Here is a 25,454-nt window from a genome sequence, read left to right as displayed (position 1 = left end):
AGGTTGACCCCCCTGTGACCTTCGAGTGCAAAGTTATACAAGATCAAAGTTAAATTTCAGACATCTAATGCAATAAACCCCATTGCCAAGGTGTGACGTGGTTGATATTTTTGGACAAGTTGCAAATGGTAAAGGGGAATATTTTCAAACCTAACGTTCATGTGATCGGAGATCACCAAAGGTCAATTTATGTTAGAAAACTAGTATTTGGGGGGGGGGGGGAGAAAATGGGCAAAGACAAAAATGTTTGAATTTTTATAGTTTGATGCTATATTTACGTCACACCGATCAAAAATGTCAATGAGTTGACCCAAGGTGACCTTTGTATGTTAAGTTATATGAGGTCAAAGTTAATCTTCAGACATTTAGTGCAATAACTCCCAGTGCCAAGGTGTGTCACGGTTGATATTTTGGGACAAGTTGCAAATGGTAAAGGGGTATATTTTCAAATTTAACGGTCATGTGATCCGAGGTCACCAAAGGTCAATTAATGATAAAAAAGTAGTTTTTTGGCGATTACTTGACAACGAATTGTCCATTAGGGTTGGAAATTGCTTCAATGTAATCCAATTGTCAACCCACATCTGGGTGACCTTTGACCCCAATTTGACCTCTGGTGACCATTTCTTGTATTGGGAATTTTTACAGTTTCGATGCTATTTTCTGATGTCAAAGGTACCTTCTGATCATTAATGTCAATGGGTTGACCCCCGTGGGACCTTCGTGTGCAAAGTTATTAATGTTAAACATTAATTAATGTTAAAAAACTAGTCTTTTGGGGGGAAAAATGGGCAAAGAAAAAATGTTTGAATTTTTATAGTTTTGATGCTCTATTTAGGTCTCACCGATCAAAAAGGTCAATTGGTTGACCTACGGGTGACCTTTGTGTGTGTAGTTATGTATACAAGTTTAAAGTTAATTTTTAGACATTTAATGCAATTAAATCCCAATGCGACGGTTGATATTTTGGGACAAGTTGTGAATGGGGTCGTGGAACATTTTCAAATTTCACGGTCATGTCACCTGTGGTCACCAATGTTATTATATCTGTTGACCTGCTTGTAGGTGACCTTATATCTCTTACATTTTCGACGCCATGTTCAGATCTCAAAAGTGCATTTTGATCATAATCCGATCACAATTTGTGATCACAAAAGTGTTGGCTATAGTGTTGGTTACTTTATGGGTACATGTAACCACAATTACTTGACTATTTGAACCCAATCTTGCTTGATAATATTATGTGTATTGTCATATACCCCTATGCAAGGAACCACGGTGCCCTTGGGCTCTTGTTTGACTGGCACTCCCAGCAAATAAGTGGCTATACAGGGATGACCACCAACAAAAATTTTGAAAGCTCAGCTGGTCGAATGCAGGGCTCGTATCCCCGAGATGTCACTGGTTCGAATCTCGTCGTAGCCTCACTTTCGTTGCCCTTTTCAAATTTAAAATCAATAAGTAACAGTTTTGTTTACGTTTGATGGTACATAGGTATTATGGAAAAAAAGATTTACTATGAACTATTTATTTTGCAACATTTTGAAAAGCATTCTCTTAGTTGTCTATGGAGAGTTTGCAACTGTGAATCTTTCTCTCTATGAATCTCTTACAGACCTGCCGGTGTTTTTGAGTATGAAAACTTTGCCCACGGCACCAAAGCTCTGATGGACGCTGTCGTTGCTGCAACAGAAAAAGGAACCACGACAATTATCGGTAGGACGAAAACTCATTTTCTACATCTGTGATTTTTTCTCTCGCCAGTGTGAACAATAATACGATAAATCATTTTCAAAAGTTGTGTATAGTCGTTCCAGTTCCACAGTAGAATCTGTGTTGAATGAAAATCAGAATAAATTGAATGTAATCAAATTGAATGTAATTAAATGAATTGAATGTAAATCAGACTTAATAATGAAGGTTGAGCTTTAGTCAGAAATTCAGGGGTTTTCAAATTCGGTCAGCATATTCAAAAATGTTTTCCTATGTTATTGCTCTTAAAGGTCTGTGCTGACAGCGAGCTTCACGGTATATGACATGCATATGTTTTGTAAATGTCGACTGAACCTTTTACACAATCCAGTGGCGGATCCAGGATTTCGCCGAAGGGGGGGCCCAGATGGGAAATGCCTAATCGTCGTCCTGGGTGAGGGATCTAAGGGGAGTGGGTGCCCCCCTCCCCCTTTGGAAAATTTCACAAAATATGGAGGTCCTCGGTGCAATCTTGTGCTACTTTTCGTAAAAGTTTGGAGTAAAATTTATTTCCAATAAATCATGTATTCATGGTTTGCCGGGCAAATATTTGCAATTTCGAGCAATGAGCTGGGATTTACGTCTTTGGGGAGTAGGTGGTGATGCAAACTACTTTTTACCAGGCTACTCCATGCCATTTCATCTTGGATGCCCCCTTCCAGATGGAGACTATTGATGCAGTCAGAGTGCCCCTCTTACCTTCACTTTATCAGAATGTTGGTGGTACTCTTTTTGCAAATGTATTTTACAAAAAATTACACGCACAGTGGCGTAGCTAGCATTTTTTGAGTGGGGGGCAATGGGGGGCTGTTCTTTCTTGTGGGGGGGGGCGGAGGTTACTATCTAAGCGGAGCGCCACCTTGGTTGGTGCGGAGCGTACAGAGAAAATTTGAGATTTCAGCACCCCCCAGATCGCAGGAGATGGCACCTGTGAGGCAAAATAGCAACCAAAAAAGATGTGCAACTTTGGTAACAGAAATGCAAAAAAAGATTTTCTCTTTCATGCTGACTGGCCTTGCCAACTCAGCCAGACTTTAAACTTGAGTGAAGTTGGCATCATTTGTCGTTTCAAGCTGTCAAGGCCTTTCTCCCAACTCAAACCCCTGTGGGCTACCGGTATATACCGGTTTGCAGGATATGCCCACATGTGGACTTAAATAGCATTAGAGGAAGGGGATGGAAGACTAACACGCATCGATGTTTCGGTAATGGTCCACATTGGTGGCTCAGTGCTAATTAGGCCATTTATTGGGTTTCTTGAGTCAGCTGTCATCAGAATCTGGGTTTTTGTGCCAATCGATGACCGATAACATGTATTGGTATGTAAATTTCTTCTTCATATATCTAGCAACACTCTAAAAACAAATGAGTGGATTTCATTCCATTGGAGTGATCACTCGGCGCACTTCAAATTAAGAGTGAAATTTAACTCTATTGGAGTTAACCCTCACTCCTAATATATCAGACGCACTCGATACCCACGATACGATACGGTCCTGGAGAAACTATTTCCACTCATCATTTTTTAAGGCGATACAGTAGTGAGTATTGAACAGGCACAGCCGCATGTTTGTAGGAATTTCAGAATTCCCAATATTTTATATCTCTACCAGTAGTGAAAATCATGTTTCGACAGTTTCGTGGGCATAAAAAGTTGTTTTGTGGAATATTCAATGACATATCAGGGGCGGATGCAGGATTTGTGACAGGGTGGAGGGGTCTGACTGGTCCAGCCGCGCCTGAACGTAAGACTATCTAAGCGGAGCGCCATCATCGGTTGGCGCGGAGCGTACAAGAAAATTTTTGGCTTTACAAACCCCCCAGATGGCCGGAAACGGCACTTCCCGAGTATTCTAAGCAGCATGTACCTAGCCTGAAAATATGGATCTCATGTCTGCAATTTCTCAATTGATGAGAAAAAACAATCTATGAAATATGGTATTACATATCAGATGAGTTGAGATGATACAAAAATCATAATGCCTTTAGCCCCCAATCCCCTCCCGTTCCGTCACCACTGTTTGATGCAGGGCCGGATCCAGGATTCTGGAAGGGTGAGGGGTTTGCTCATGAAAAATTCGTTAGCGCATCCTAGCAGCCTACCGCTCTGTAACCTCACCGCCCAAAAAAATTCGAACACCACCTCAATTTTGAAACTTTTCGGTCTGAAAATTGAGATCGTTAGGCATTTTTGGCACGTGTAGCACGCGTGCACACTATAGTTCATTTGACGGAAAAGACACACCTGGATGACTTGTGAGGATAACCGCTTTTCTGACGTCCTACATGTTTAAAATTGGCGTTTAATTTAATTATTTTTTCTCTATTTTTTTCTCTCTCTTTTTTTTTTGGCCAAGAGCAGGGGGGTCCGGACCCCCTGGACCCCCCCTGGATCCGCGCCTGCATATATTCATTTGACTCGAGGCAATATATGAAAACCTGATACCTCGGCTCAGTACAAACGGAGCCAATCTTTTGATAGATTGTTGCGCAAAGTGGAAGCACTGAACATATTTTCAGCAGATATCGATATCGCGCAGCACAACAAGGTTCGTGGTGTATGGTCGCAATTGTCGCATCGACCATTGCCATGCCATGCTGTGTGACCATTCTCATGATTACTACAGATATTGTATTATTCTTATTCTGCCAGATGCAGACGAGATAATTGTGTAACTCTATTTTCCAAATTATTGAACAAAAAATATAAGTGAATCGCACTTATTTTTATTTTTTTACAACATTTTTTTGACCCCATTCCCAGTGGGGGGCCAGTGGGAGGCCAGCCTATTTCATGGGGGCCTAGGCCCCCAGGCCCCCCGTAGCTACGCCACTGATCACGCATGGGGCCCTTTCCCTCGAACGCGGTAAAAAAAAATCAGGATTTTCAAAAAGGGGGGGCCCGGGCCCCCCGGGCCCCCCCCCCCTGGATCCGCCCCTGCAATCTCACTGAAAATCATTATTGAATTGAATTTGAATTTATTGTCCACAATCAGAAATTCTGCCTACACAGGTCGTAAACGAAAAAAGAAAAGAAAAAAAACAAAAGCAATAGTATAAGTATCAATAGACTGCGATAAACATACAGTAATACAAACATATATGCAGCAAGTTCTACAAATAAGAAACTTATCTTCTCACTTGTGAATTAAATATATGGATAGATTTAGGCACAAATGAGTATCTGTAGCAAGCCCCTAAGTGTACGTGGTGGGCATAAAAACGCAGTCCAGAGCGGTTTTAATTATAGTGCTGAAACAAAGGGTGTGTTGGGTCTTGCATGATATGTTTCAATTTATTGCAGACCCTCTCATGGTACAAGTACTCTAACAATGATAATTGAGCTCCGATTACACGCTGAGCAAACTTTATGTTTCGAGAAAGTAATTTTTTTTTTCATTTATTATTTTATTCTGATAGGTGGAGGGGACACGGCCACATGTGCCGCAAAGTGGGGTACAGAAGACAAAGTCAGTCATGTGAGCACCGGCGGGGGAGCTAGTCTAGAACTCCTCGAAGGTAAGTTTCATGAGCGGTCTCTGGGGGAATGTGCATTTGACATAACAATAAAACCCGGGGATTATCCTCAAATATCCTGATCTTTAATTTTTTTGGTATATTACTTGGGAATTTAATGTCACTAGTCAAAAGTTTGAAAAGTTGATTTAGATTTGTTTGTGTGCAGTAGCAGCACAAAATGTTGAGAACTTACTTCAGAGGATGGTGAGAGGGGGCGGGGGGGGGGGGTAGCATTCTAACATTTTGTATTTTAAAATTTACATCAAGAAATATTGCACAATGTCTGCTGCAATAGCACATTGTATGGTAAGGGGATCATCAAGAACAAGGGGTTCTGAATGGGGGTGGCCCATAACCTGCAGAAAACCATTGGCCCACAATCTTGTACTGATAAGTTAAGCAGTTCCTTGAGGCCTTACTTAGGCTACTTGGGCCCTGTGCTCCTACATATTGCACTTGATAGTTGGTGACGCTCTTTTTCTAGCTAAAACACTTTTCCATCGTATAATTTACCTCATATCTCAAGCAGGCACGGTCATCAAAAGTACCATTTCAAACTCTATTTTAGTTTTCGATGATAATCGTAACCTTTGCATTCATGATGGCGTGTGTATGGGTATTAAGTGTGGGTACGCGTGTGTATGCGTGTGGATGTACGATATCTCGAGAGGGAAGGTCAGACCAATGTCATATTTAGTGTGTAGAAGTACCACATTAAGTACAAGAAGCCTATTGTTTTTGTGGAGGTCATTTAGGATCACCAGGGGTCAAATTGTGAAAACCTTGTAAACATGATATCTAAAGAATGAAAGGTCAGACCAATTTCATATTTGGTGTGTAGAAGTACCACATTAAGTACAAGAAGCCTATTGTTTTTGGTGGAGGTCAAGGTCATTTGGGCCACCAGGGGTCAAACTGTGAAAACCTTGTAAACACGATATCTCAAGAAGGGAAAGTCAGACCAACTTCATATTTGATGTGTAGAAGAAACAAATTGAGTGCAAGAAGCCTATTGTTTTTGGTGGAGGTCATATGTCATTTGGGGATTACCAGAGAATCCTGTCTAGTCAATTGCTTTCCTCTGTCATCATCACAAACCATAATTTCATGAAATTTTTATCTGAATACCAGGTCCGGTGTCCTATTTTCGTTAGTTTTTCGGAGTACCCTCCTAATATTTCTGCTTCCGTTTTTCAAATCTTTAGGTAAAATATTACCCGGAGTAGCTGCCCTCACCGACGCATGACTCGCATCTGGTCTGTGAATAAGGTTGATGGATGGACAATTCGCCCTTTGTTACTACGGGACCCCTTTAATCTGCTGCAGTTCTTTTCATACAGAGGTGACGATAAAAACCGTCAAAAATGTTGTGACCGATTTCACGAACGAATTCCTTTACCTTTGGAGATTATGTCGCACCCACAAAGGTGAAGGATATTCAAGAAAAAGAAGATGTCTGTATATTTATTAAATCATGTTTTATGACCCTTGACATTCTGCAACGAATTGTAATCTTCTCCTCAGATAAACTCACAATAGGACAAGATTTTTTTTCCTTTCAACTATTTCAAGTTTCGCTAGAAATTTTGAATCCATTTAAACCCAAACATTTAAAGATAATACTATTAAATAATTAATAAATATCTTTGACCCTTTCTTGCCTGTTCAAGTTTGTAAGAACAAAAAAAATTATTTTATGCAGAAAGTGTTGGAACAGTTAGGACGATAACTTAATATGTCTATTACATGTTGTAGCTACTTCTTGCAAAGAAGAATAACAAATTAAGGAATTCTGTTTTCGTTTGTTCTCACAAACTTTGAATTAAATTTTGCTGACAATATTGCCCTGCTATTGAAAAATGTAATGCTAATTTTACTTAAAGAAGTGCTTTTCTCTTGTTACGAATTAAATAGAACAATAGTTAGTATGGGTTAAGTTATGTGAATTAGGAAAATATATAATAATATGTCTTAAAAATATATAAAAATCTTCTTTTTATTTTAAAGGTGGTAATACAGAGGAAGCTAGAGATAAAAGACGTATGAATTGTTCATGTAGAAAAAAGGAAAAAAATAAGTAAAATTTTATTATACAAATAAACATAACTAGTGATAAGTATTCTATTTATCTGTATGAATTTTATTGAAAATTTTTTCTTAAGATTTTGAATACCACTAAATTTATTCACAAGGCAATCAGCTGTATCTCTCAACAGCTTTACATTCGTCGTAACTTTATGTTTCTGAAAGCTTGTTATATTACACCTTGAAACTGATTCGTTGTGATATAAATGATGATAAACATTGAACAGGCAGGTCCAACTGACGTCGTTATTGTTGTCCCTGCCCTGTGCGACATTGAGTCATGTCGGGTCATGGGGTAATCATGTTTCCTTCAGTGTTATGCACTAGATAACCTACCGAGGTGAGGGAGGGGGGGCGGAATTCTGGCATCAAATGATGCATTCTGAGGGCAAATTAAGACTGTAGATTAGTTCTTTAATTAGGCCTAAATGCAAGGTATTTTTATGCAAAGGTTGAAGGGGGTTGGGAGGGGGTGTGGGGATGTGGACAGTAAAGGTATTGCCCTGTAGCGACAAAAACTTCAGTTCAAAATCTTCCCCTCCTTAAATTGTTGTTGCCTGTCCTCTCCCCCTTATCCCCTCCACAGCTAATTAATTTAGTTTGCTTTATTAATGTTAATCGAACCCTGAAAATAAAACCTTTCCCTCTCCTAAGAGGCACCTTGCAGTTCATAGGACGTTGAAAACTGGCTAGATTTCTCGCATATCAGATGTATCGATTCAACAAAATGCCTTACCGTTGTGTCTTTGTTTTGCCAAGGTCAATCTATAGATAGAAAAATCTGAGAGAAGAATTTATTGGTTCAAATGAATAAAATGTTAAAGGCTTTAAGAGTGGCTGATAATTACTTGTAAGTTTTAAACAACAAATTGGGGATGTCCGTCCTTTAAGCGCTTTGAGGCCTTTGCATAAAGCGCTATATAAATATTTGCTTATTATTATTTATTCCTGTGTGAAGGAGTTTTATTAACCTCATCTAATCCATTAGAGTAGATGAATACAGACATCTGGAGTTCCCATCAAAATGGTAAATAAATAGTTTATGATGACCAAGGCCCAGAGAGGGGGAAGGAGAAATACTTTCAGTACATCTTGTCTTCATTTATCAGAGCATTTGGGGCGGGGGGGGGGTCTGTATAGCTTATCGGAAAACTAGGCCGATAATACAATGCCTTAATAAGGAGATGCTTCTAATTTATTACTTAAAACTTTGTAACTTTCACTAATCTATTTGGAAAAAAAATATTGCTTTTAAGTTGAGAGACTCAGTAAGGATCAATTAAGTAGAACAAAGATCGTTGCGTGCTGCGTGTAACGATGAAGTATGGAAGGGTATCAGGGAGTGTAGGATTGAGTGGGAAGTTAAATGATGTCGTAACTAAGAAATTAAAAAAAAGTCTTAGTGATAAAATCATTATTGTTTGCTCTTTGCTGATTAAACATAAGAATAAGTGTCTCTAATCATTAGATATTCCTTTAACAAAGGAGGTTCGGTTGGGGAGGGGGCTACTAGATGGATTGATGGGGTTAGAATGAATGGGAGCATGTGGCGGAGCTTGGGGTATTGGTCAGAGGGGGCGAGAATGGTCTGTAGGGGCGCTTTCGACTTTATCTAAGCGGACCGCCACCACAGGTTGGCGCGGCGCGTACAGAATTTTGTTGATTAAAGATACTTCCTTAATCGCCGGAAATAACCCTTTCCGGGCCTTGCTTATATGCAGATAAACGAAGAATAAAAAGGTATCATCGCCAACAAAATGTGACAAATGTCAATAGGTAGTTGAGAGCGCAATAAAAAAGTCAATAATCGCGAATAAGTAAAAGGTGGTAAATAGCTAAAAAGGGCGCCAGCAGTCCATTTGAGTCCGTCCGCCCCTGACTGTATGGACGATCCGCCAATGTTGGGAGCGCAGTGTAGGAAGAGAAGGGGCGAGGGTAGGGGGGAGGGGCGGTATTTAACGGTTTGGGTGAGCGTCTGCAATGATTCGTAATGACATGTTATCGCAAGCGTTCAACATGCTCAAATAAATGAATGAATGAGGAGGAATTCATATCACTTTCCAACCATATTTTGAAACAAATTGAGCGAATTGATCGCTAGTAATCCTGAAAAATGATTTTATTACGGTCATTGTCATGTTTCCCGTATGTAACTTTCTCATAGAAAAGGAGAGAGAGCGAATCTATACGTAATGTAATCAGAAATACTTTTAAAATGACACCAAAGAGACTAAAAATTCTTTTCGACTTTGTTAATGATGATGTCTTTTAAGAGACACCGTAGATACGTTGCTCGGCTGGGTTTACTGCAATAGTGGCAAATGGAGACCAATATCCGCACTTAGTGGACCTAATGTTATAGTCGTGCATTGATCTTGAACAGAGGGGCCTACCGTGAAAACGTACGGAAAATTCATCATTTTATATCTCAGCGAGACAATTCCACTGGATACAGAAATACGACTCAAAAAACCTGAGAAGTGGTCATTATAACGATCACATTAAAAGATATGTATGAAAAGCACATTAAAAATATGATGGAAACTCAAATGTGGACCAAAAAACGATGTCCCTACCGATGCCGCCCAGTGACATATACATAACTTGTAGATATGGACCTGGAAGTTGCAGATTTGGGCTTCTGAGCATCGATTACCTCCTGTTACGTTTCAGAGAGGACAAGAGAGCGGCTGAAAAGAGGGGGTTTTCCAAATGCAAAAATTTGGAAAACCCCCTCTTTTCAGCCCCTCTCTTGTCCTCTATGAACACCCATCGACATTAAAATTAGACGTGGAGTAGACGACACCATTGTCTTTGTTATACATCATTTTCGTGTAATTATCTGACCGGGAAAGGCTTTTTTTGTCTATATTATTTCTATTTGCGCCAAAAATAGGTGTTTTTTCTTGCAAAGTTAAAAAAGTACCTCATTTTGGTACCCAATTCGAAAATAAACCTCAGATTCGTAATCAGCATGTCGCGAACTACCAGAAAAGATACACATTTATCGCCTTTGCGCCCTCTTATGACACTTTTTTCGCTCAGTTTGCAACTTGACATGAACAAAAGAAAATGGAAAAACTTTTAGGGACAACAAAAGATTTTAAGCCTTTGTTCGTCCTAAAAGTTTTTCGTCGTACTTGTTTTTGAGGGGAAAAAACTTGTTGTCGCAAAAGCGATAAATGTGTATCTTTTCTGGTAGTTCGCGACACGCTGATTACGAATCTGAAGTTTATTTTCGAATTGGATGAATTTTGAGTGCGTGGGAGGCAAAAAACCTGATTTTAAAAAATCCGTAAGGGTAACTATCCCTTGCAATTTTGGCCAAAAATTGACCCAAAATCGATTTCGCCCAAAAGACGTAACTGGGAGTAATCGATGCTAAGGAGCCCAAATCTGCAACTCCCAGGTCCATATCTGCTTCCTTTCGGGAGATACGTTGTCCCAAAGTACAAGATAGAAATACGTGTTCTTTATAAGTGCAAAATTTGGGAAACCCCCTCTTTTCAGCCCCTCTCTTGTCCTCTCTGAAACATCCATCGACATTAAAATTAGATGTGGAGTAGAAGACACCCTTGTCTTTGTTATATATCACTTTCGTGTAATTATCTGACCGGGAAAGGCTTTTTTGTCTATATTATTTCTATTTGGGCCAAAAATAGGTGTTTTTTCTTGCAAAGTTAAAAAAGTACCTCATTTTGGTACCCAATTCCAAAATAAACCTCAGATTCGTAATCAGCATGTCGCGAACTACCAGAAAAGATACACATTTATCGCCTTTGCGCCCTCTTATGACACTTTTTCCGCTCAGTTTGCAACTTGACATGAACAAAAGAAAATGGAAAAACTTTTAGGGACAACAAAAGATTTTAAGCCTTTGTTCGTCCTAAAAGTTTTTCGTCGTACTTGTTTTTGAGGGGAAAAAACTTGTTGTCGCAAAAGCGATAAATATGTATTTTTTCTGGTAGTTTGCGACACGCTGATTACGAATCTGAAGTTTATTTTCGAATCGGATGTATTTTGAGTGCGTGGGAGGCAAAAAACCTGATTTTAAAAAATCCGTAAGGGTAACTATCCCTTGCAATTTTGGCCAAAAATTGACCCAAACTCGATTTCGCCCAAATGACGTAACAGGGGGTAACCGATGCTCAGGAGCCCAAATTTGCAACTCCCAGATCCATATCTGCTTCCGTGCGGGAGATACGTGGTCCCAAAGGAATCTGCATAGCCCTCCGAAAGATTTTATTGATAAGATCCAAAGTACTATTTTTTATTTATTTCGAACGGGAAAATGATAAAGTAAGGAAAATTACTATGTATAACCCCATTGAAAAGGGGGGTTGAAAAATAATGTATGTTCACAGCTTTGTTGGTGCTCTCAAAACCTCTTGGGTCAAGCGTTATTGTAATAATGCCAACACGGGGTATTGGAAGCTCTTTTATTTCATTCCTCTCTGTCGCCGTCCGGTAAAGAGTTGCTTTTTAATTATAATTTTCATGACCAGGAAAAAAAAATGAGACATACTCCTTGTCTTGAATTCAAACACCAGAGGATGCATTTGATTTTCTATTTATTTGCCTTCTAATGTTGTGAAGATTAAATATTAGAAACGAGTATTAATTCTCAACAGTTCTAGTGGCGCAGTTGGTAGTGCTCTGGGCTGGAGAGACAGACAAACTCCATGTCTCCGGTTCGAACCCCAGACAGAGCATTTTATATTTTTGCTCTTTTACTGATTCCATTCTGGACTCTGAAGTTTAAATATTAGAAACGAGCATTAATTCTCAACAGTTCTAGTGGCGCAGTTGGTAGTGCTCTGGGCTGGAGAGACAGACAAACTCCATGTCTCCGGTTCGAACCCCAGACAGAGCATTTTATATTTTTGCTCTTTTACTGATTCCATTCCGGACTCTGAAGTTTAAATATTAGAAACGAGCATTAATTCTCAACAGTTCTAGTGGCGCAGTTGGTAGTGCTCTGGACTGGAGAGACAGACAAACTCCATGTCTCCGGTTCGAACCCCAGACAGAGCATTTTATATTTTTGCTCTTTTACTGATTCCATTCTGGACTCTGAAGTTTAAATATTAGAAACGAGCATTAATTCTCAACAGTTCTAGTGGCGCAGTTGGTAGTGCTCTGGACTGGAGAGACAGACAAACTCCATGTCTCCGGTTCGAACCCCAGACAGAGCATTTTATATTTTTGCTCTTTTACTGATTCCATTCTGGACTCTGAAGTTTAAATATTAGAAACGAGCATTAATTCTCAACAGTTCTAGTGGCGCAGTTGGTAGTGCTCTGGACTGGAGAGACAGACAAACTCCATGTCTCCGGTTCGAACCCCAGACAGAGCATTTTATATTTTTGCTCTTTTACTGATTCCATTCTGGACTCTGAAGTTTAAATATTAGAAACGAGCATTAATTCTCAACAGTTCTAGTGGCGCAGTTGGTAGTGCTCTGGACTGGAGAGACAGACAAACTCCATGTCTCCGGTTCGATTCCCAGACAGAGCATCATGTCTGCGGTTCATGTCCAGACAGAGCCTTTTACTTTTCTACCCTCTGGAGGGAGTGGAAGTATAAATATAAGAAACGAAGTTTTTCCAGAGGGAACCGAAATGGTGTAATTGGTTATTCCATCGTTCAGTAAGCGATTGGTTTGGATTGCATCGGTTCAAGTCCCAGGTGAGTACTTGCAAAAGGAGTTCTGACAAGTGGATAAGGTGAATCCCGAAGGCGGGCGGCCCCTCCTCCTGACAGGTGGGTAAGGTGAGTACCAAGGTGAGAGGTGAGAAGGTGAGAGGGGGTGAAGGTGCGGACAAGGTGAGGTCGCCGCCCCCTCCCCCTGACAAGGTAAAGGCGCGGACAAGTGGAGTTCGCCGCCACCCCCCCCTCCCGACAAGGTTCACGTGCGGGCAAGTGGAGTTCGCCGCCACCCCTCACCCCTGACTAGCTAATCGGTAGTCGGGGGGAGGAGTAGTGGAGAAAATGTTTTAAAAAAACGACTAAGTCCAAACAGCAGGATCTTTAAATATTTGTAAAGCTTTAGAAACCAGAGGCCCACCTAATGGTCTAGTGGTAAAGACTTTTGCTTTTGCATCTCAAGGTTCCTGGCTCAAACTCAACCTCTGCTTTTCCTTTTACAATACTCATGTAAAAGGAAGAAAAAAAAGGAAGAAAAAAAAAGGAAGTAAAAGGAAGAAAAAAAAGGAAGTAAAAGGAAGAAAAAAAAGGAAGTAAAAAGAAGAAAAAAGAGTGATACTTTGAAATAACTTTTAATGACAAATCAGTTCATGAACAGGATATACCTTCATCCCTCCCACCACAGTTAATACCCTTCAACTACCTGTCCAGAAACAGGTTATCCCTCATCAAATTATTATGCAAATACTAATCGATACATGCAATACATATTTCATAAACATTCTTTGTGATACCTGCATCTACTATTGAGATGGTTGGGTGACAACAGACGGTTATTTTCTATAATGTTTCTATTATTTATAATATCAGCCTGGAGGGCAGTTATTTAATGATACTAAGCAGTCACATGTACATATGGGATAAGCCTATGGCCTTTTTACTTCACACCAGGTGGCTATCCAATTCACACCGGTACATTCTTTTTGGACATTTTTTTTTAAAACATTTGGAAGACCATTTCAACATGAGGGGAAAAAGAATTGATTTCTCCTAGATAAAAATAATAACCCCATCTTACTTTAGCCAGACAAGGCTTGAATCCATAGGTTTGTTTGACAACAAGTTCCCAACAAAGAGGAGTTGGCCTTCCATGGCTGATTGATTATTGAGTTTACAATACCATGGCACCCCTGCTACCATCAATAAAATTTTCTTTAACTTTCATTTATTAACTAAACCTGATTTTGAATTAATTTTAGATAACTTAATTTTTACATTTTTTGCCCTCCAGTTTGAAAAAGGAAACGATACTACCATAGCACAAACAACATATATGTGGAAAGGTTGCTCCCTTTCATTGCTGTCTCAATCACACACCCCCCCCCCCCCCCCCGCTTCGACTACCACACCCCAAATTATATACACGAAGAGTGCATTATTGAAAGTTTCTTTAAATATAGCCTTTTCATGCAGTAAACCTGTGCTGCTGCAAACTGAAAATTTACTTCAAAGATTCTCCCTCTTCACTTTCATTTCTCCTTCTCTATCCTTCGCCTCACCACCCACCCCCCCCCCACCTCTGGTCCTGACAACTATCATCCATAACTCCTGCCAATATCAAATTCAGTTACCTTAACATCCCCCTATAAAGTGTCAGTCAGTCAAGCACCACAATGTTTGTAGACCAAGAAATCAACACCTGAAACCCATTTTTAAAATTTTAAAGCCCCATCAAATAAAGATGCTGTTTTTTTCTTCTTTTTCTCTAAACAAGATAAACACACAAACACCAAATCCAAAATATATAAAATTCCAATTCCCATTTTGAATATTCTTCAAATTTTGTTTGCCAAGCCATGTTAAAAACGTGAGTGTTATTCTTTTTGGCCTTCCCCCATCTTTGTGTTTGCATTGCAACAAGGTGTAGTTTTCTATACTAAAGAAAACAAATGAAATCAAAACTTAAAAGATGATTACAGCACATGCAGGAGAAGAGTGAGAGCCCTCCCAAATACTACCGGCTTATGTATACAAAAGACCTTTTTTCCGAAATCCTTTTTCCGACATCGTGGCAAATCGAGAGTTACTTTTCACCCCCGATCCACCATCCACGCAGGAACCCACCCAGACCCCCTGCGGGGACGATTTATTCTGTTCCGGTTTCTCGTCCAAGGAGGGTAACTCTATATGGTTCAGAGCTATGTCAAAGAAGAGCGGTTTGCACGGTGACGGCTTAAAGTCCAGTGGAAATGTGGTGAAGTTGGGCTTGGCGGCCAGGTCCGGCTGGTTGGCGTTGTACCAGTCAAGCCATTCCGCCAGCGGTCGATTGTCCTTCAGACCGAGTTGCGCCGTTCCTTTGCTGATGGAAGGTTCATTGGAATCTGAAAAATGAACGCAGAGAGGTTCTTGGTAAGCTATGGTTTTTTTTTAAAAGTATTCTTGGGTGGAGGGTATTTTCTATGGGTGAGGATAATCCGGAGGGAGGGGGAAGTCAATTCAATTAACTGTGAGAAACGTCATTGAATTAGGAACCACCTAAGGCCTATTCTCATCTTTGTAGTAAGTTTGTCACCTTGAGCTACGTGACAGTTCATAAGTAGGGGGGGTAAATTCGAGTGGAATTTGGGATTCGAATCCCTGAATAGAGAAAGTTTACAAAAACTTGTTAATTTGCAGTCATTTTTTGTTATTGCTGTCACAAACAGAAATGGATACCCACTTTCTATTATTTGTAGATGACAGAGACTGGTTCAATCGCAGTCTACAAGGCCAGATAAACTCTTTATATTTTGGCTTTCAATTTCTTTATTCTGACAAATTTCGATAGTACAAAAAACGGCAGTTTTGATCGGGCTTTTGATACTTCCTTGTGATCCCTGGACATCATACATTCAGCTACAAGCAAAAATAACTGTTGTCTGTCCTGTCCACTACAATAATCCTATTGTAATATTTTCAGACCCTAAGGGCTAATAGGTCTCTTCCCCCCCCTCCCCCCAAAAAAAAAGGTGTGAAAAGGGGCGGTGCTGCTTCCAACCGAATGAATCTTTTCACTCATTGTTTAACCAAAGAGAAAAATTTGGGAAAGAAAACAACAGATTATTAATATAAAGGCCATATTTCTCTGAATCATTGTCTATGCTCTGATGGAATACATTTGTTCCAGTAGCAGGGTTCAATTCCCAGGTTCCAAATGGACACGGCAGTTTAATCTGCATTTTCCTGACGATCAGACCCAAAAGAGAACATCGATATGTCTCTCCACCGTTATCCCAAAGAAGAAACCTTTCAGAAACTCAAGGGTACTAAAGGGATTTCTTCCTTTTAAATTAACCAGGGTCCTACACAAAATTAACAGGGTAGTGACATGATGGTCTCTGCCTGATTCCCCCTCCCCCCCCCCAATTTCTTTTCTTAATTTTTTGGTATTCATCCTTTCATATATAGTCCATCTTGCATTTTGCCTTTTGAAAAACAAGAATCCTTAATCTTCATCCAAAGCAGCAAAAAGTTTCTTTCCAAACATAGTAAATTGAATAGTATTATTATTATTATGATTATTATTATATTATTATTAAGTACATACCTAGAATGGAGGCCACCTGAGCAGAGTACTTCAAGCCGTTGATATCTTGTGCAAGAGTGTCCAATTCCTCTACCTCCACCTATTGATTAAATAAAACCAAAATCTAATCATGATGTCTTCCACATCATTTAGGGAGTGTCACTACCCGACAAGCCCTATAGGGTTTTTTAGTACACTTCCTTTCACAAGTTTTGTTTCTTATCTCCTTCTATGTCATATGTCATACTTATGTTAAAATAGAACAAAAATAAATAAATGAAATGATATAAATGAAATTAGTTACCTTTTTTTTTAATTCGAGTAAAAGTTTTGTTTTTGTTCTTGTTGATATCAAATCAAAAGGAGTTTAACCCCTGGTCGACCTGGCGAGAGGTCCTACGGGGGATAATAAGTTTGTTTTTATAGAATAGACATTTTTTTTTCTTGGAAAGGTTGTCTATGTTCAGTCAGGGAATTGCTGGTAAATGAAGTCTTATATATTTACATTGGACAGGATAGCCATAATCATACCCGAGATCAGAGTCGAAGAGCCAATTAGGGAGGGATTTCTAAAGGAGAGGAATTTTTTAAGTACTGAGAATTGTGCAGACGGAGTGGTTTCTATTGTTTGGGTAGGGAGTGGTTTCTATTGTTTAGTAACAATATAATCTGTATATATAAGTATACTTGGGCCTAGACCCATTTAGGAAAGGATTTTTTTAATGGAATGAGACTTTAAGTAGTAACAATTGTGAATACAGAAAGGGTTTGGTTTTTGGGTAGTGAGTTGTTGCGACTTTGTATTTCAGGGGGAGGTCTTCGATCAAAGGGTCGTTCTCGAGGTTGTTTTTGTATAACTTGGTGTTGAATTCTTCAAGTCGGGTGAAAGTAGATTTTGTGTTTCCTGCACGGAGAACGTACAAAGTAGCAATATAGGTAGGGATTTTGAGTGCGAGTCGATAAGCTGTGGTGTGGATTCTGTTTAAAATTTGTTTATTGGGATTAGAGATGGTAAGCAGGGAGATGCACCCGTAACTGAGAATCATTTATACTTTGGATTTATAGATTTGGATAACTGTTTTAGGAGGGAAGTTATATTTGTGTGAGAGGATTTGAATGGATTTAAGTTGGAACCAGCACGTCCTGCAGTTCTGTTACAAAGTAGATTAAACGATAATTTGCTATCGAAAGTGGTACCAAGGAAGCTTGCATTAGGAGTAGCAGTGATTGAGGTGTTGAAAAGATTAATTTTGGAAATATGGTTATGGTATTTTGAGTTTATTATGGAGAAATTGGCTAGGTTAGATTTTGAGGGATATATTTTTGTTCTCCACATCGAGCACCAATTTTCGAGACGTGTAATTTTAATATTTTAATATTTAGTTCCGTCATATAGATATTTTTACTGGTGCTCCAAATGGCTATGTCGTCAGTGTACTGACTATAGTTGCATTTAGATATAGGGGGGATGTTCAAATCATTAAGAAATAGGGTGCAGGGGAGGGGGCTGAGAACAGCGCCCTGTGGAGTACCTGCACCAAGTGGAATAGGTTTTGATTGTTAGTTTTTTGTAGCATATTTTGGCATTGCGCTCACTAAGGAAAGAAGTCTGGTGTAATTGGAGGGGAGATTAAAGTTAAGTAGTTAAATTCTTATGCCGTTGTGCCAAGTTTTGTCGAACGCCTTTTCGGCATCAAGGAAGAGGGCAGTGGTATCATGTTTTTTTATGAAGCCGATGCGAATTTCTTTGGAAAGGTGGAAAGTTTGGTTTATTGTAGATTTGTGTGCCCGGAATTAGCCTGATTGATACTGGCAAAGTGATTAATTTGCTCAAGGTGGTTTCTGGTGCGGTTATCTATAATTCTTTTGAAAATCTTACCTAAGGCTGGTAGGAGACTAATTGGTTGATAGTTTTGAATTTTGGTGTGTCTTTACTTAGTTTCGGTAGTAAAATCATTTTGGCGTATTTCCACAGGGTTGGGAAATGACCCAGTCTAAGGAGTTTGTTAAATAATGGGAAAATATGAGAGTTAATGAATATCGGAGGCCAACGGAGGGAAATCTTTTAGCATTAGGTCATTTATGTTTTCAAGACCAGGGGAGGAGGCATTTTTGCATATTCAGTGGCACTATACCAATCATGTATATCTATTTCTTTGAGTAGAGGGATGTTTTTGATGAGACATCCTTAGAAGTCGGGGATAAAGCTGGTTGCATTACAGATAATTGTACGGTCTATTTTGTGTTGGAATCTGTTATCGTATGGAGGGCCATATAAGATATTGAATATAGTTTTCAAGTATGATTCACTAAGCTTTATTTGGTCTTAAGTTTTTGTGATGAGGTTACCTACTTTATCTCTAAGGCATTCGTCTGTATTACCTGTGTTTGGGTTGTAATGGGTTTATGATATTTTTTTAATTTTTCCAAAAGTGTTTTGGGTTTTTGTCAATCATGATTGAATCGCATTTGTTTTGGATTCGGTTTTGGTCGACCGCCGATATTTGTCTATTTATTTGTTTTTTAGGTTGGTTAATTTAGGTTTTTTGAGTTGGATCTGGGGAGATCATATAGGTTCTATGTAGGCGACATCTGAGTTATTTAGTGTAAGAATATTCCTATTTAGTTTTGGATTTCTGTTTTGTTTTTAAGGGGCAGTGTTTTTTGAAGGTATTAAAGATATGTTGGGCAATGCTGTCACAATATATGCCGATGTAATTTAGCTTGTTGTTGTGGTAATTGGCAATAGTGTTGTTTGTTATGATCCCTTTTTAAATGATGTCCAGTCTGTTTTATTGTAATTATACGTTAATTCGTTATTTTGGATGCGACTGAGGTTTATGTCTAGCTAAAAAAGGAGTGGAAAATGGTCACTGATTAGGTCATCTTCTAGGATTTGAATCGAATGAGTTTTAGTTGCAAGGTGGTTTGAGGTTATGGCGTAGTCAAGTAGTTCAGTATTATTGTTTATTGGGTTTATCCTAGTTTTGGTATTTTGGTTAATTATTGTTAAGTTGTGTTTATCACATATTTCTAAGAGGGATATGCCTTTTTCAGATATTTTGGTGCTACCAAAAATGATGTGGTAGGCATTTAAATCTCCTAGTAGTATTGTATTTTTATTAGAACTTTTTTTGATTGTGGATATGGGCTCATTTGGGGACTATAATAGCTAATAATGTGGAGAGGTTTATTGTCTCTTTCGAGTACAATTTCAATTGTGTGGGTTTGTTTGGGAGGAGGGTGGCTTTGAGGTTGTTTTTTTCACCAATAAGTACTCCTCCCATAGAGCAAGAGATATCGTGTCTGAAAGTTTGGTAACCAGGGATGCTAAGGTGGGAATTTGTATTTAGTTTAGTTTCGTTTAACGAATGATATCCGGGGAGTGGTTGGCGAATATACTAAGTAGGAGGCTTAATTTTGGAAGGATACTGTTGATGTTTAGGTGGAGGAACTTGACCGAAGGAGGGAGTGTGCTTGTCATGTAGGTGATTGAGGAGGGCTAAATATTGAAGGTTGGTGGAGACGTTCCATAATTACAGTTTCTGGGATATTTAAGTTTAGGTGTTTTAGTGCTAACACGGTGGTGTAACTGGCAAGGTCGTCAGATTTAATATTAATGTTGGCTTTTTGGAAGGTTTATTGTACTAATTCAATTACAAAGGTTGCGATATTAAGTTTTTCTTCAGTGACGATTTTATTTGTTATTTCAATTTTAGGGGTAAAATTGGTTACATTTGCGTAGGTTCTTTGTTCTTGTTGTTTGCTATTAGCTTCAGTTTTAGCTTCTTTAAATTTGGGCATCCTTTGTAAAGGGCGACATGAGTCCCTGAGCAATTGGCACATTTTGGGTTTTCTTTTGGTTTGGGACAGTCTTTAACTCTGTGGTTTTTGCCACATCTGAGACATCTGGTTTGATTTTTGCAAGTATGGTGGGTGTGTCCAAAAAGTTGACATTTGAAACATTGAGTGATTTGTGGGGGTTCGTGGTATTCTTCTGTTTTGTGTTTAGAGTATCCTAAGTAGAAACCTTGTTTGATTAGGGATTGTTGAGGCTCTTGTTCTTCAAATGTCATTTTTACTTTCCAAGTTGTATTGTTTGTGGCATGACTAATGAGTCTTTTAGTTTGTATTGGGGTGTATTCTTGGTCTTTGAGTTCTTGTTCAATATCTTTGATTTGAATTTCAGGGTTTATGCCACAGGCTACTATGGAGAAGTTTCTTTGTCATACTTTTTGGGGGATTCTTGGTTTGGGGTTGCCTAGGTTAGTCTTTTAAGTCCATGGTTTCAGGAGGATATTTGCAGATTTAGGGTCATGGGGGTGATTAGGATGTCGTTACTACGAAGACGGTTTATATTTGAGATCATGGCATTTGGTTTTTCTTCATTGATTAGTTTAGCAAGTGTTTATTGGGTTTTTTGATAGTTCTGGTAAGATTCCTGATACAATGATTGTTTGAGTGGACATTTTGGTGGTTGGTTTGGAGTTAGGAGATGGGTTTATTTCAACGTAGATTGGACGTTGTCTTTTTCTGCTATTTTTGTACAGGGATCCAGTCATTAATGTCTATGTCAAAATCAGAGAGGTTTAGGTTTTCGACTAGGGGGGCGGTTATAGGTGGGTAAGGGGTTGTCATATTGGCAAAATAGCCCCTCCCTATGGGTTTTAAATGGCTTCTATACAATGAAATTGATCATAAACTTCACTTACCAGAAAGAATTAGTCTCCAGCCTAAGACGGCGGACGGAAAGAATTGGAACTCCTTTTGAAGAGACACACTATGAATCGAAAGTGTACTCGGCAGCGTTGTGTTGGTATCCAAGGACGCGTACGTTTTGTAAATGGCGGGTAAGTCATAGAGTGAAGGATGATGGGGTGGCGCTATGTCAAAAAGCTAACTGTTGACCAACATAATCCACAGAACCCTAAGGAAAGGAGAGGAATGCAAAAGAAATTAGCCAGTTTTCTTCAAAGTAAGTTTCGTACATTTAGCACAAAACATTAAACACTAATTAGCAAATAATTCCAACAAACATAATTAAATATATATTACATTTTTATGAACTTTTCTTTCTTATGACTAACCTTGACTGTATATTGCAGCTTTCCAGCTTAGCTGGTGTTTTTCCATCAAATCAGCTCATCTTTGAGTTTTCTGATCTTGACAACAATCAACTGTCTTTTTTTATTTACCACAACCCAGACCACACTAACTGGCAACTCTTTCCAACAATCTAAGGCAACAATCATCAATTTAAGACAACCAAATTACTAATTACAAAATGATTCCAACAAACTAAGGCACCGGGTCTCATTAATTTAGCACAAAACAGACCACACTAGTTAGCAACTCATGTCAATAAACTAAGGCAAAACTTATAAATTTAATACAAACACACCACACTAACTACCAACAAATTATCACAGTACTCCTCTTCAATTTAGCACAAACAGACCATACTAATTAGCTACTCATTCCACCAAACTAAGGCACAATGTCTCTTTAATTTATCACGAAACAGACGACACCAAAGTACCGACTGGTTCCAACAGGCTAAGGCACCGTGTCTCGTACATTTAGCACTGATCTTGACAAGCAACTGTTGAGAGGACAAGATGTTCATGATACTGGCTTACACTGGTGTTTCCCTTGAACTTAATTTTTCTCCAATTTCTGTTAAATCACCTCCAGATAACACTTCCAGATATCTCTGTAGAGGACAAGCTTGAAGGATCTTCTCGTATTTGGTGGAGTTGAGATCTTTACCAAACAGAACGTTTCCTCTCACGGTATCATTTTGGATCCAAGCTTGTTGAGCAACATAGGCCACAGATCTCTGATGAAAGGAGAGGAATACAAAACAAATTAGTCACTTTTCTTCAAAGTAACAGCAAAAGTAAAAAAGTCAAACCCTGTTAACAACCAAACTGTCAGCCGTGAGACAAAACATGTATACTCTTCTAGAGGGGCAATTTGTGAAAGAAATGGAATTTTATGGTCAGATCAAAGTTATTGGACACTGGTTTGAACAACTCTCAAAAAAGACCTCACTAAATACCAACTTGTTCCATCAAACTAGGTACAATGTCTTATTAATTTTAGACAACCAAAATACTTATTACAAATTCATTCCAATAAACTAAGGCAACGGATTTCATTAATTTAGCACAAAACAGACCACACTAATTAGCACTTCATATCAATAAACTAAGGCAGAACTTATCAATTTAATACAAACACAACACACCTATTACCGACTGGTTCCAATAGGCTAAGGCTGAGGTCTTATACATTTAGCACAAAAATGTCTCCCACATTTCTAATTAAAAACTAATACCAATATACTAAGGCACCATGTCTCAATAATTTAGCACAAAAACAGACTACATTAATTAGCATCTCATGCCAATAAACTAAGAAACCATTAGCTTCATTTTGATGTTGTCATGGTTGCTTGGAATGAGTGGAATGTGTCACTCTGTACAAACTATATCATGGAACTTGTTCAGCCTTTCTGTAAGAATAGTAGTTTAGCACAAAAAAAAAACATCAAATACCCACTGGTTCCAACAGGCTAAGGCACCATGTCTCATACATTTAGTACAAAAACAAGAACACACCAAATACCCACTGGTTCCAACAGGCTAAGGCACTGTGTCTCGTACACTTAGCACAAAAACAGACAACACCAAATACCGACTGGTTCCAACAGGCTAAGGCACCGTGTCTCCAACATTTAGCACTGATCTTGACAACAAACAACTGTTGAGAGGACAAGACTGATGTTCATGATACTGGCTCACACTGGTGTTTCCCTTGAATCTTACTTTTTCTCCAGTTTCTGTTAAATCACCTCCAGATAGCACTTCCAGATCTCTCTGTAGAGGACAGGCTTGAAGGATCTTCTCGTATTTGGTGGAGCTTATGATCTTTCAACCACTAGTACTAAACCTGATCCAGCTTCATTACAGACATCCAAGACTCACAATTTTACTTCCATTTTCTTCATCTTCTTCTTTCACCTGAGACAGTATTGTAAAAGATAAGAAGATTTCATATATTGGAAAGCAGCTAGACATTGCAACTAGACTCATTTTTATACACTCCCTCCCTTCCTCCCCTCTCTCCCCCTGACTACCTAAACAACCCTGACTGCTGCCTCCTTGATATAACTATGTATAAACAAATGTTTATGATTGTGGTTTAATGGCAGAAATAAACAAAACAAATACCAGAGCTTAAATATTTCTGTGTTACTATAGTAAACTGCATACCCAAACGGAAGCATTACAGAATCTTCAATGTCTCAGACCTCCAGCAGGATGTTACAGTCACAGTTCATGGAGTCTCCTTGTGAATCAGTGTGGCCAATGCAATGCTGTAAAGACAAATATCAAAGCAATATGTATATATATAACTTTGGTGTGAAATAAATTTTAGTATTTTTTTTTTAGTAGTTTTACATAAGATCATCTTCCAGTTTGCGTATGCAGATACCTTTTTGATGAATGTTTACAACTGTACCTCTTTTTGTTACTAACTGCCTGTTTATTTTTAATACTTGCAATATGACTTTTTAATGAACCTTACTAGACATTGCTATCAAACCTATGGAGTACTTCGTAAAATGCCAAAACTTCCTTTGATGTATATTGTTCACTATAATGGTCAAGCTGATTGAAAGGAATGAATTCAACACAATTTGAGAACATTTCATTAGCCAAACAATTTGGAGAGCATGTACTAGTTTAAACAAACTTAGCAAGCACATTCATGAGGAACTGGAAAATTGAAAAATGTCTGAAATAAACATCATTCTTGAAACGAGAAACTTGACAAGTGAAATAAGGACCGACACTTAAGCTACAACATGTACACTTAGCAAAGATGAAAACTGGCTTTTTAGCCAATACACAAGTACCAACAACATACTAGTATATTCATGGTAAACCCTCATGTGCTTCCATGACTTCTAGCACCTGTGTAATAATATTCTATATCAACAAGGACAGAGATACTATATATTGTACTTATCTCTCAATACTCTTAATATGTGTTTACCATGAGTTGTGTTCCTCACAACTTTCAATCAATGTTTTCAAATTAAAAACCAAATTAAAGACAATTACTCAACAATGAGAGGTTGACTTAGCAAAGTTTGAATTCGGTTTAATAAGAATCAAAGTTTCAGTGAAACAGTTCTGCAGACCATAAAATCATGCCTTAGGCATCAAATGAAGTCTATGATCTGATAAAGATATCCTGAGAGTTGGACCAATACTGTTAAGCCTAGATTCAGGTCAAAATTATGCTAGTTGATCAAATTAATACATGTATATCAATTTAGTTGCCTACGCTAGGTAACATCAGCTTGCATGGAGAGTTTTCTTCATACTTGAACCATCACTAACATCAATTAGACCACAGAGCTAGGCCTAATTGCTTGAGAATTTCATTTTACAAAGTACCGTTGCTTGTATAAGAAGCCTAGGATAGGCTAGTTCGTCCTCATCTCTATCTAGCCTTCGCTTTGGTAGGCTAGCCTAGGTTTCCCATTTTCATTTGGTGGTAGGCCTAGCCTGGGGCCATTTGTTCCCTCCCCTAACAACGTTATTTTCCTCCCACTTAAAAGTTGAGTAACTTACCTCCCCTACATCATAGGGGAGTCAAGTACGTTTTCACTGGAAACTAACATTTTCAGGGGAGTTAACTAAGGTGTTTTTCATGGGAGGCATATTGGCTAGGCTATGTGGAAAGAATAGATGTTGTAAGTGGAATAACTGTAGGAAAAGATTTAAAGGGAGAAAGGTAAAGTTAAGGGTGAAAAATAACATGGTTAAGGAAACTAACATACTATTTTCAAGGGAGGAGACTGTTGTTCTGT

At 38.7% G+C, this 25,454-nt stretch overlaps 2 protein-coding genes across 2 annotated transcripts in view; one reads left to right on the top strand and one right to left on the bottom strand.

The window, feature by feature from the left end:
* Positions 1-7,580, top strand: part of LOC139979944 (phosphoglycerate kinase-like) — a 45,881-nt gene extending 38,301 nt beyond the window's left edge. Inside the window, exons 10-12 of the mRNA XM_071991201.1 lie at positions 1,616-1,716; positions 5,173-5,271; positions 6,477-7,580. Of these exons, the coding sequence (XP_071847302.1) occupies positions 1,616-1,716; positions 5,173-5,271; positions 6,477-6,517 (241 nt within the window). The 3' untranslated portion in view covers positions 6,518-7,580. The remainder of the gene's footprint in view (positions 1-1,615; positions 1,717-5,172; positions 5,272-6,476) is intronic.
* Positions 6,540-25,454, bottom strand: part of LOC139979937 (gamma-aminobutyric acid type B receptor subunit 1-like) — a 104,917-nt gene continuing 86,002 nt past the window's right edge. Inside the window, exon 16 of the mRNA XM_071991191.1 lies at positions 6,540-6,670. The gene's annotated coding sequence lies outside the window, so the exon portion shown is untranslated. The remainder of the gene's footprint in view (positions 6,671-25,454) is intronic.

Source organism: Apostichopus japonicus, chromosome 14, assembly GCF_037975245.1.
Source record: "Apostichopus japonicus isolate 1M-3 chromosome 14, ASM3797524v1, whole genome shotgun sequence".
NCBI lineage: Eukaryota > Metazoa > Echinodermata > Holothuroidea > Aspidochirotida > Stichopodidae > Apostichopus > Apostichopus japonicus.
The sequence above is the reverse complement of the archived record's forward strand: the minus strand, read 5'-3'. Positions and strand labels throughout refer to the sequence as shown.